Source organism: Bison bison, unplaced genomic scaffold (assembly GCF_000754665.1).
Source record: "Bison bison bison isolate TAMUID 2011002044 unplaced genomic scaffold, Bison_UMD1.0 scf7180017864535, whole genome shotgun sequence".
Taxonomy (NCBI): Eukaryota; Metazoa; Chordata; class Mammalia; order Artiodactyla; family Bovidae; genus Bison; species Bison bison.
Window position 1 is genome coordinate 2,212,799 of NW_011495084.1, and position 13,293 is coordinate 2,226,091.

The window sequence follows — 13,293 nt, forward strand, 5'->3', positions numbered from 1 at the left end:
ATCCTGAAAGATGATGCTGTGAAAGTGCGGCACTCAATGTGCTAGCAAATTTGAAAAACTCAGCAGTGGCCACAGGACTGTGAAAGGTGAGTTTTCATTCCAATTCCAAAGAAAAGCAATGCCAAAATATGTTCAAACTGCCACACAATTGCACTCATCTCACACACTAGCAAAGTAATGCTCAAAATTCTCCAAGCCAAGCTTCAGCAATATGTGAACTGTGAATTTCCAGATGTCCACGCTGGATTTAGAAAAGTCAGAACCAGACATAAAATTGCCAACATCTGTTGGATCATCGAAAAAGAAAGAGAGCTCCAGAAAAACATCTATTTCTGCTTTATTGACTATGCCAAAGCCTTTGACTATCTGGATCACCACAACTGTGGAAAGTTCTTTAAAAGTTCTGGAAAACCAGACCACCTTACCTGCCTCCTGAGATATCTGTATGCAGGTCAAGAAGCAACAGTTAGAACAGGACATGGAACAGCAGACTGCTTCCAAATTGATAAAGGAGTACCTCAAGGTTGTATATTATTATCCTGCTTATTTAACTTATATACAGAGTTCAATTCAGTTCAGTTCAATCACTCAGTAATGTCTGACTCTTTGTGACCCCATGAATCACAGCACGCCAGGCCTCCCTGTCCATCACCAACTCCTGGAGTTCACTCAACTCCTGTCCATTGAGTCGGTGATGCCATACAGCCATCCCATCCTCTGTCGTCCCCTTCTCCTCCTGCCCCCAGTCCCTCCCAGCATTAGGGTCTTTTCCAATGAGTCAACTCTTCCCATGAGGTGGCCAAAGTACTGGAGTTTCAGCTTCAGTATCAGTCCTTCCAATGAACACCCAGGACTGATCTCCTTTAGAATGGACTGGTTGGATCTCCTTGCAGTCCAAGGGACTCTCAAGAGCCTTCTCCAACACCACAGTTCAAAAGCATCAATTCTTTGGCACTCAGCTTTCTTCACAGTCCAACTCTCACATCCATACGTGACCACTGGAAACACCATAGCCTTGACTAGACGGACCTTTGTTGGCAAAGTAATGTCTCTGCTTTTTAACATGCTATCTACATTGGTCATAACTTTCCTTCCAAGGATAAGCATCTTTTAATTTCATGGCTGTAATAGCCATCTGCAGTGATTTTGGAGCCCCCAAAAATAAAGTTTGACACTGTTTCCACTGTTTCCCCATCTATTTCCCATGAAGTGATGGAACCAGATGCCATGATCTTAGTTTTCTGAATGTTGAGCTTTAAGTCAACTTTTTCACTCTCCACTTTCACTTTCATCAAGAGGCTTTTTAGTTCCTCTTCATTTTCTGCCATAAGGGTGGTGTTATCTGCATATCTGAGGTTATTGATATTTCTCCCGGCAATCTTGATTCCAGCTTGTGCTTCTTCCAGCCCAGCGTTTCTCATGATGTACTCTGCATATAAGTTAGATAAGCAGGGTGACAATATACAGCCTTGACGAACTCCTTTTCCTATTTGGAATCAGTCTATTGGTACATGTCCAGTTCTAACTGTTGCTTCCTGACCTGTATATAGGTTTCTCAAGAGGCAGGTCAGGTGGTCTGGTATTCCCATCTCTTTCAGAATTTTCCACAGTTTATTGTGATCCACACAGTCAAAGGCTTTGGCATAGTCAATAAAGCAGAAATAGATGTTTTTCTGGGACTCTCTTGCTTTTTCCGTGATCCAGCGGATGTTGGCAATTTGATCTCTGGTTCCTCTGCCTTTTCTAAAACCAGCTTGAACATCTGGAAGTTCATGGTTCACATATTGCTGAAGCCTGGCTTGGAGAATTTTGAGCATTACTTTACTAGCGTGTGAGATGAGTGCAATTGTGCGGTAGTTTGAGCATTCTTGGACTTCCCTGGTGGTGCAGAGGGTAAAGCGTCTGTGTACAGTGCGGGAGACCTGGGTTCGATCCCTGGGTCAGGAAGATCCTCTGGAGAAGGAAATGGCAACCCACTCCAGTACTCTTGCCTGGAAAATTCCATGGATGGAGGAGTGTAGTAGGCTACAGTGCATGGGGTCGCAAAGAGTCGGACACGACTGAGCGACTTCACTTCACTTGAGCATTCTTTGGTATTGCCTTTCTTAGGGATTGGAATGAAAACTGACCTTTTCCAGTCCTGTGGCCACTGCTGAGTTTTCCAAATTTGCTGGCATATTGAGTGCAGCACTTTCACAGCATCATCTTTCAGGATTTGAAATAGCTCAACTGGAATTCCACCACTTCCACTAACTTTGTTAGTAGTGATGCTTCCTAAGGCCCACTTGACTTCACATTCCAGGATGTGGTTACACCATCGTGAGTATCTTGGTCGTGAAGATCTTTTTTGTACAGTTCTTCTGTGTATTCTTGCCACCTCTTCTTGATATCTTCTGCTTCTGTTAGGTCCATACCATTTCTGTCCTTTATCGAGCCCATCTTTGCATGAAATGTTCCCTTGGTATCTCTAATTTTCTTGAAGAGATCTCTAATCTTTTCCATTCTATTGTTTTCCTCTATTTCTTTGCATTGATCGCTGAAGAAGTCTTTCTTATCTCTCCTTGATATTCTTTAGAACTCTGGATTCAGATGTTTATATCTTTCCTTTACTCCTTAGCTTTTTGCTTCTCTTCTTTTCACAGCTATTTGTAAGGCCTTGCCAGACAGCCATTTTGCATTTTTGCATTTCTTTTCCATGGGGATGATCTTGATTCCTGTCTCCTGTACAATGTCACGAACCTCTGTCTATAGTTCATCAGGCACTCTATCTATCAGATCTAGTCTATTAAATCTATTAAATTAATAGATTTAATATTAAATCTATTTCTCACTTCCACTTAAAGGAATTTGATTTAGGTCATACCTGAGTGGTCTAGTGGTTTTCCCTACTGTCTACAATTTAAGTCTGAATTTGGCAATAAGGAGTTTGTGATCTGAGCCACAGTCAGCTCCTGGTCTTGGTTTTGCTGACTGTATAGAGCTTCTCCATCTTTGGCTGCAAAGAATATAATCAATATGATTTTGGTGTTGACCATCTGGTGATGTCCATGTGTAGAGTCTTTTCTTGTGTTGTTGGAAGAGGCCAAATTTGCCTGTTACCCCAGGTGTTTCTTGACTTCCTACTTTTGCATTCCAGTTCTCTATAATGAAAAGGACATCTTTTTTGGGTGTTAGTTCTAAAAGGTCTTATAGGTCTTCATAGAACCATTCAACTTTAGCTTCTTTAGCATTACTGTTTGGAGCATAGGCTTGGATAATTGTGATATTGAATGGTTTGCCTTGGAAATGAACAGAGATCATTCTGTCATTTTTGAGATTGCATCCAAGTACTGCATTTCAGACTCTTCTGTTGACCATGATGGCTACTCCATTTCTTCTAAGGGATTCCTGCTCACAGTAGTAGATATAATGGTCATCTGAGTTAAATTCACCCATTCCAGTCCATTTTAGTTTGCTGATTCCTAGAATGTCGACATTCACTCTTATCATCTCCTGTTTGACCACTTCCAATTTATCTTGATTCATGGACCTGACATTCCAGCTTCCTATGCAATTGCTCTTTACAGCATGGGACCCTGCTTCTATCACCAGTTACATCCACAAATGGGTATTGTTTTTGCTTTGGCTCCATCCCTTCATTCTTTCTGGAATTATTTCTCCACTGATCTTCAGTAGCATATTGGGCACCTACCAACCTGGGGAGTTCCTCTTTCAGTATCCTATCATTTTGCCTTTTCATACTGTTCATGGGGTTCTCAAGGCAAGAATACTGAAGTGGTTTGCCATTCCCCTCTCCAGTGGACCACATTCTGTCAGACCTCTCCACCATGACCCGCCGGTCTTGGGTGGCCCCACACGGCATGACTTAGTTTCATTGAGTTAGACAAGGCTGTGGTCCACGTGATCAGATTGGCTAGTTTTCTGTGATTATGGTTTAGTGTGTCTGCCCTCTGATGTCCTTTTGCAACAACTACCGTCTTACTTGGGTTTCTTTTACCTTGGACATGGGGTATCTCTTCATGCCTGCTACAGCAAAGCGCAGCCACTGCTCCTTACCTTGGACGAGGGGTATTTCCTCATGGTCACCCCTTCTGACCTTGAATGTGGAGTAGCTCCTCTCAGTCCTCCTGCACCCATGCAGCTGCCGCTCCTTGGACATGGGGTTGCTCTTCTCAGCTCCCGCCCCTGACCTCGGGCATGGGGTAACTCCTCTTGGCCACTGCCCCTGACCTCAGACCCCATGGACTGTAGCCTGCCAGGAATTCTCCATGGAATTCTCCAAGCAAGAATACTTGAGTGGGTTGACATTCCCTTCTCCAGGGGATCTTCCCAACCCAGCAATCAAACTCACGTCTCCTGTACTGCAGGCAGATTCTTTAGTGTCTGAGGTACCAGCTCATGGAATATATACAGAGTACATCATGAGAAATGCTGGGCTGGATGAAGCACAGCTGGATGTGTGCTGGATGAAGATTGCTGGGAGAAATATCAATAACCTGTTATATGCAGATCACACCACCCTTATGGCAGAAAGCAAGGAATAACTAAAGAGCCTCTTGATGAATGTGAAAGAAGAGAGTGAAAAAGCTGGCTTAAAACTCAGCATTCAGAAAACTAAGATCATGGCATCTGGTCCCATCACTTCATGGCAGATAGATGGGGAAACAGTGGAAACAGTGAGAGATTTTATTTTGGGGGGCTTCAAAATCACTGCAGATGGTGACTGCAGCTGTGAACTTAAAAGACGCTTGCTCTTTGGAAGAAAAGTTGTGACCAACCTAGACAGCATATTAAAAAGCAGAGACATTACTTTGTCAACAAAGGTCCATGTTGTCAAAGCTATGGTTTTTCCAGTACTCATGTATGGATGTGAGAGTCAGACTATAAAGAAAGCTGAGTGCTGAAGAATTGATGCTTTTGAACTGTGGTGTTGGAGAAGGCTCTTGAGAGTCCCTTGGACTGCAAGGAGATCCAACCAGTCCATTCTAAAGGAGATCAGTCCTGGGTGTTCATTGGAAGGATGATGCTGAAGCTGAAACTCCAATATTCTGGTCATCTGATGTGAAGAATTGACTCCTTGGAAAAGACCGTGATGCTGGGAAAGATTGAAGGTGGGAGGAGAAGGGGACGACAGAGGACGAGACGGTTGGATGGCATCACTGACTCAATGGACATGAGTTTGAGTAAACTCCGGGAATTGGTGATGGACAGGGAAGCCTGGTGTGCTACAGTCCATGGGGTTGCAAAGAGTCGGACATGATTGGGCAATTGAACTGAACTGAACTGATGGGATGGGGGAGCCTGGTGGGCTGCAGTCTATGGGGTCGCACATAGTCGGACACGACTGAAGCGACTTAGCAGCAACAGCAGCAGAACTAATGGGACTGGGTTATATAAAAGATTGTGGGGTCTGTCTTGCTCTCTCTCTCTCTCTCTTTCTCTCACACCCACACATAGCACATCACTCAATCAGTCCATCACTCAGTCACTTGTCAGGGGGAAGTCAGTTGTCGTGTCTTCTGAACAGCCCCATGAACTGAAGCTTCCTGGCAGCAGCCATGCTAGTGAGCATGAAGCTGATCCTCCTGCCCATTGAGATGGTCTTAGTCCTGAGCAAGATACCGCCTGGCTACCACTTGATTAGAGCCAGAACCACCCAGCTAACTAACTCATCCTGATTCCTGATCCACAGACGCTCACATGAGAGAATAAATGTCTGTTGTTTTAAGCTGCTCAGTTAGGGAATAATTTATTAAACAGCAATAGATAATAATATACTACTCATTTTCAAATGACTTCTAAGGGGAGCAGAATAGATCCCAAGTGAAAATGACAGATCAATGCTAACAGCTTCAGACTCCTTACTATAGGTGGTGAGAAGCCATTGACAGATTTTAGGCAAGGGAGTGATAAAATTGATTCATGTTTTAGGATGATTTCTTTTGCCTTAGTCATAGGGTTTTTCCATTCCATTTTGGGGTCCTTCCTCCACTATAGCTTTTTCATCTGCCTCTGAAGAACCTAACAGTATATGACACTTGCTGTGTTATTTTCCTGACTATACTATAAGCTACTCAAGATCAGAAATGGATCTATTAGTACCTCTTGGTCATTTATAAATAATTCTTGGTGCTCCTAGAACTCTGCTGAGCATTAGTAGGGAGAGGATTCAGTAAACACTTGCGAATTAATTGAGTGATAGGAGGTGGTAGAGCCTGCAGAAAGGCAGTTGGGCTAGCAAGTGACTAGATTAGCTTGCTGAAGGAATGATGAAGGAATGGCCTTTAGAGATGTCAAAGGAGAAGAAAGGAGAAATCAGTCATTTCACACACAACACACACACACACTGATAGCTAGCTTTGCAGGTGCGATCACCTATTAAAAAGCTTAAATCTTTGTACTGTCTCTTGGTGTTGTCACAGCAGAGATCAAAGGAAGAGAATTCTGGTGGCTGGAATAGTCTGGCAGAACCCAGCAATATTATTTGTAGTTCGTAGATATAAAACAATGCTACCAAAAAGTGATGAAAAGTAAAAATAGCAACAACAGTTGTCTTACTCTTTCAAAGCTTATGAGTTGGTTTATACTAGGCTAATAAAAGTTTCAATGGGAAGAAGCAGTATAATGTTATAAAGAAATAAACCCTGTATCATATCTACAAAAGTAAACAGATATAAAGAGACAAATTTTATATTCACACCAAGTTATAGGAGTATCTGGATTAAGCAAAAAAGCAAGTGTAATCAAGTAACAAAGAGAAGTCCACTGAAATCCTTGCTATACACAAAATATCTTCATTGGAGATTGTGAACACACCCTAGAACTCTAAATATTCAGTTATTTACTTTTTTAAAAGGTAGGGATTTGAATCAACAGGTAACACATACTAGTATCACAAGAATCAGCTAAACTCTTCTCATTCAGAATAATGGCTGGAAAAAATGTCCAAATACTTTAAAACTGTCTTATGCATATAAATGAGATATCCGTTTTTACGATCTACTAAAAGTAATTTCTTTGTTTTCATATTTTCTTCCATTTTAAAATAGTACTTCATCTGAAATACTTGTGTTGTCTTTAAAACCTCAAAGTCATTACCCACTTCCTTGTTATGTAAGAGCAACTCTTGTTTTGGACTTGTTTCATTTTCTGGTTTAACTTTGTATCTTCCAAATACACACACACACACAAACACACACACACACACATGCGCACACACACACACGTGCACACACATGCACACACAAACTGGGAACCTGAAGTAATGTTAGAAAATCAACTACATTTTACAAAAACTTTTATTATAAAGGATATTTCTTTTCCTTTTCATCATTTGTTCCCTGATAATGAGATCCTTTCTTGTATAAAGTTTTATTATTAATACAAAAATTGAGTAACAAGCAGTGGTTTTAGTTTAAGACAATAAAGTAGAAGCAATACTTTCTAAGGAATTACCTCTGAAAAAGAATTAAAATGATCTTTCAAGGATTTGGGGGATCTGATTAAAATATTAACCATTTTTATTCACAGCTCCACTGATGAGATTTTTCTCCCCCCCCAACTGTAAATTGTTATACAGAGAAAAACAAACACAAACAAAACCCCCAAGAACTTGAAAAAAATGATTAGAAATATTTGCCTAGGTTGTTCCTTTTCAGTTTTCTTCAAATAAAAGCAACTATATTTTTATTAACTTTTACTAACTAAAATTAAATTTTAAGATGTTTTATTGTTTACTTTAAAAAATCTTTAATTTTGTGTTGGGGTTAGCCGATTAACAAACAATATTGTGATAGTTAGTTTCAGGTGACCAGTGAAGGGACTCAGCCATATATATACATGTATCCATTCTCCCCCAGACTCCCCTCTCATCCAGGCTGCCCCACATAACATTGAACAGAGTTCCAAGTGCTATACAATAGACCCTTTTTGGTTATTTAAAAAGGGTAATGTGGCACTAGTGGTAAAGAACCTGCTTGCCAACGCAGGAAATGTAAGAGATGGTGGTTTGGGTCGGAAAGATCCCTTGGAGGAGGACAAGGCAACCCACTTGGGTTTTCTTGCCTGAAGGAAGAATCCCCATGGACAGGAGAGTCTGGCAAGCTACAGTCCATGGGGTCTCAAAGAGTTGGACATGACTGAAGCAACTTAGCACTCATGCAACTGATAAGGAATGTCTTTAAAAAATAAAAATTAAGCTGGTTGATGAATCCCATACCTTACATTTGGTTGCTAGGATGAACTGAAGTTGTAGAGCTCTTCCCATCCACCGAAATATTATTTGTTTTAAAACAATTCTTTCATCTGCCTTTTCCTCCTTGACTTTACTGAAGTTACTGTGTGAGCAAAAAAGAAGAAAGTTTCAAAACAGGAGTCTATAATTACATTACTATTAGCTATTTCACTTCAGAAGTTTAAAAAATATTTACTGAGCTATGAAAACTAGCATATTTTCCAGAAATTCTTTACTAAATCAGAATTAATCTGCAGTGTTTCTGCAGGCTCAAATTTCAGCACAGTCTTTACCTGCTGCAGAAATAATTTATGCAAATACTTCCATGCCAAGTTTTCATAATATCCAGGACATTTGATATATGAGGACATTCTTACTTTTGTCGGTAGTAAAAATCTTACTAGTTCCAACACACAAAGGTAGACATTTAACTCAACAAATTTATGAGAAAATTCTGTAGCCAGCAGAATACATGATCAGGGTAGTCTACACTTATTTTTAAACTGTGTACTTTTTCATTCCTTTTACTCTCTCTGTTAACAAAGGCCTGGATAGCCAAGGCTATGATTTTTCCAATAGTCATGTATGAATATGAATATGAGAGTTGAACCATAAGGAAGGCTGAGCACAGAAGAATTGATGCTTTCGAACTGTGGTGCAGCAGGACTCTTGATAGTCCCTTGGACAGCAAGATTAAACCAGACAATCCTAAAGGAAATCAACCCTGAATATTCATTGGAAGGACTGATGCTGAAGCTGAAGCTCCAATACTTTGGCCCCCTAATGTGCAAAGCTGACTCATCAGAAAAGACCCTGATGCTGGGAAAGAGTGAAGGCAAAAGGGGACAGGGGAGGCAGAAAATGAGATGGTTAGATAGAATCACAGACTCAATGGACATGGGTTTGAACAAACACCAAGAGATACTAGAGGGGAGGGAAGCCTGGTATGCTACAGTCCATGGGGTTCCAAAGAGTCGGACAAGACTTAGCGACTGAATAACAACTCTAAAAGTTTAGCCTGTACTAAGAATGACTGATCAGAGGCTGTTATAATCCTAGGAAAAAGTTGTAGGATCCTGTATCTTTTTCCTCTTTTAATTCTAATTCTACTCTGTCATCCTAACTTTCAGCATCTTTTTCTTAGGCAGTAAGTGTTCCAACTCCAGTTTCCTTCCTTTCTCTCATTCTTTCTCAAGCAGTCTTTCACACTTCTTTGATTCTCTATGCACTTTCCCTGCATGCCTCTTCATCATATGAAAGTTTCAGATAATCTTGATCTACTAATCTTTGCTCAAGGTGTTTAATATGTCATCTTGAATAGTATATTAAACATACCACTTATTGCCATACAATGAAATATTGTACTTATTACAAAAAGCTAGAATTTTAGAGGGCGTGAAAACCACGTTGCCCCCAAATTAGTTAAAAATATAATTTTGCTTTTTTGAAGAAGTACAGAATGTACATGCATGCTTCAATTAAAATAATTTCTTACAAAAATTTCTGACTAAAATTTTAAGGGTGTTAGTGAAGTTGGAGATTTGAGGGATTTATTTTTTGGACTGAGTGTTGGTTTGCTAATGCCTAGGTGCTATGCAGTTTATACATATTTAAATTTTATAACAATCCTGTGAGATAAGGATTATCAGCCTCAAATAATGTTTGGTGTTAAAGGTGAAATGGTCTAACCTCAGGCAGATCTGCACACTACTTTCTAGCTTCCTCGGAGAAGGCAATGGCACCCTACTCCAGTACTCTTGCCTGGAAAATCCCATGGACGGAGCAGCCTGGTGGGCTGTAGTCCATGGGGTCGATAAGAGTCGGACACGACTGAGCGACTTCACTTTCGCTTTTCACCTTCATGCATTGGAGAAGGAAATGGCAACCCACTCCAGTGTTCTTGCCTGGAGAATCCCAGGGACGGGGGAGCTTGGCTCAAGTTTCTAGTTTTATTGCTCACTCCAGTTCTCATCTCCACTACTCCTCCTGTGGACTGACCTTTACTTATGCTCTTCCCTTTTCTTGAAATGAAACTGGTAATCACAATCTATTTCAAAAAGTACTTAAACCAAAACAGCACAATGCAGGGTCCAGAAAAAACAGTTTAATCCAGCAGTGTGGGGGTCTAACTTTTCTTACACAATCTTTTAATCAGCCCTTTTGTTTTTCAGTCCTTAAACTTCATCCTGAACTTTCAGAGGAAGCCAGGGCCTCCTAATGCTGAAACATTTCAGGTTTCTGATAAGGAAATGCATTTTCTCCTTTCAGCTTCCCCCTGCCACCCTCCTGCCCCCTTAAATCATACACCATGAATTTAATTTCTTTCCATTGTCTCATTTGGCTTGTTGTCCTCTCCTGTTTTCTTCATTCTTACAGATTTTTACCACCACCATCACAGTCACCACCACAACCATCACCACTGTCCTTTCTTTTTTAGAAAGAAAAGGAAGATGAAGAAGAGGAATGGATGTGGGTAGTCACCTTGTTATATTTTGCTGGAAGTCTAAAATCTTTCTTCTTTTGAATCATTAGCCTGGTGTGAAAATTGTGGACTTTGAAGTCAGATTCCCCACCTTTTCCAAGTTGGGGCACAGAGAGAAAATGTATTTGTGTTGTATGCTGGGGTAAGTGGCAGCACTAACACGACAGGTCAGTGCACCTTGAATCACAGGAGTGCCAAGGTATCCACCACACTGCCTCAAGGTGGTCAACATGGGGATTACAGTTCCTGTGTTGTAGCCACGCGTTCCGGGAAACAAGCTCACTCAGAAGGATAATGCAGATAGTGGAGTGCAGTTTATTACACCGGCGGGCCCAAGGCAGAGTCTCCTCTTAGCCAAGGACCCCGACCAGCATTTGTGAAAATCTTTTATACCCCATGTGTACGTATCTGAACCCACCACTCCAAATCCCTTGAGACTTACATAAGCCAAGGAAAATACAGTCCCAATAACCCCATCATTCATGTGCTATGTGCTCATGTGCTCAAACAGTCAAACAGTTAGCCAATAATCAATAAAGCCGAGGTTACACTCCAGTAGATACAGAAAAATTTATGGCCTGTCTGGAGGAAGGGGTGATTAGTGTATGGTTTCTCTTAGGCGATGAGTAAGCTAGATATGATCTTCAAGGTTCCCCTGTCTGGAGGGGGTCTTCTCCTTCTGTTGTTGTTTTCATAGGCACTAAACCCAGAGTTCAGAGTCCATTGGAAAGGTGGCTGAGCATGATCAGCATGAACAGGCCTAACATGGAGTTTCAGGCCCTATGAATTCTTTCTCACCTGCTTCTTAGTACTGGTTGGGAAATGCAGGAGCTAACATATCTGAAAGTGCCAGCACAATGTTGACACACAGTAGGAGCCAGCAGAGATCTTCTTGCTTCCTTTATATCCCCCTGAGTCAGTCTCAACTTACACAATGCAGGGGCCAACGTATTTGTTCATCAGATGACTAAGATGGACAGCACTGTAACACCACAGAGGATGATCTGGGGTCAGAGCATTCTGTAGACCAGAGAGCAGCATCACACAGCTGGGCAGAGGACAGGAGGAGGCAGGAGGTTATCTGGCTTCCTGCCTCTGCACTGAAGTGCCTTTGCTTTTGGAAATCACTGGCCCTGAGGCCTTAGAAGAGTTGGCTGCAGGTGTTAAGGAAAAGTCTAGTGTCTTGTTTTTTAGATGAAAGGAAAGAACTGAGGTGATTAAAGATATGTTCTTTGTTTTATTATATTTATCCCTGTTCTGTTTAACCTTTATTTTCACATTATTCTTTTCCTGCACACAAAAAAATCTGTTTACAGCTTCTCAAGTTTACAATCTTCCTAGGGTCGGGGCATTCTTCATTTGTTATGTCGGATTTGGGCACACACATGTTTACAGTTAAAAGTGCAAATGCTGTCACACCAAACAGCATGTGGCATAATACAAGGCAAACGAGATAGACTCTGAATTTCACTAATGAGTTAGAAAAACAAAACCAAAAAAACCCAAACCCCAAACCAAACAGAATAGTGAGGAGTTTAAAGAATGTTAAGTCCACCAGACAGTAACTTACACCTCCTGCCTTTCTTTTTAAAGTTTCCTCAGCTTCCTCTTTTTTGATTCATCTTGACTTTGCTCTTCCTTTTGACTTAAATTTTTGTTTTGTTGGGTTTTTTTTTGACTCATCAAAAAAACAACAAAAAACGGGCCAAAGAAACTCCGAAGAGGCAAATGGGAAGAGAGAGAAAGCAACAGGTCGTCCTGCTTTCTGCTGAGCTCGCTTGGGGGCTCTGAGCCGAAGGTCCCATCCCAAGGTTGGGGGTGGGGGGCTACCTTCCCTGCGGCCTGTCAGTCACCCCCACGAGGCTCTTTCCAATTCGGTTGGGCAACCTCCCTCTACTCCTCCTCTCTCAGCTGTCAGGAAATCCTGGAGCCGCCCTCGCCCCGGAGCCACTTGTTTTCTAAGTGGCCAGGGATGGAGCTTTGTTTTCAAAAGAAGTAAATAAAAAAACCTGAGACTTCAGGGGCCCGAGGGCCGCAGAGTTCGGCTCGGCCGACGGCTCCCGCCGCCCGGGGCGAGGCGGCTCTTCCCGCGGGTTCTCGGAGACCGACCCCGATCAGCTGCACGCTACTTGTTTGCTGGAAACAGGGGGGGCTGGGCCGGCGGTCCTCTCCTTAGGGGCTCTCCAGTGTCGGGGCGGGGGCGCCCTCCCGGCGGGGTCGCGGGGCTGCGGACGCGCCGGGTTTCTCTCCAGGACGCGGGGACCCCACACCCCTCCCCGACTCCGCGCCCCCTCTCCAGCTTCCCCCCGCCGCTCCAGGTCGGTTTTTCCCGGCGACTCTGGTGGTGCCTTCCAAAGTCCCAGGGCCCTGGGCACACCTCGGGGTTTTCTCCCGCCTCCCGCCTGCTCTCCTTGGGGCCCCAGGAAGTCGCGAGCGCCCCTCGGGTGGTGCGTTCCGGGCGGCGCGCGGCGGAGCCTGCAAGGAGTTGAGGAGGAAGGGGCGACCCCGCCGGCAGCTATGAAGCCGTCTTGGCTGCAGTGTCGCAAAGTCACCGGCGCGGGGGGCCTCGGCGGGTCCC

General features: G+C 42.7%; 1 protein-coding gene across 1 annotated transcript in view; it reads left to right on the plus strand.

The window, feature by feature from the left end:
• Positions 1-13,068: 13,068 nt before the first annotated feature.
• Positions 13,069-13,293, plus strand: part of ACSS3 (acyl-CoA synthetase short-chain family member 3) — a 176,457-nt gene continuing 176,232 nt past the window's right edge. The window contains exon 1 of the mRNA XM_010832078.1: positions 13,069-13,288. Within this exon, the coding sequence (XP_010830380.1) occupies positions 13,233-13,288 (56 nt within the window). The 5' untranslated portion in view covers positions 13,069-13,232. The remainder of the gene's footprint in view (positions 13,289-13,293) is intronic.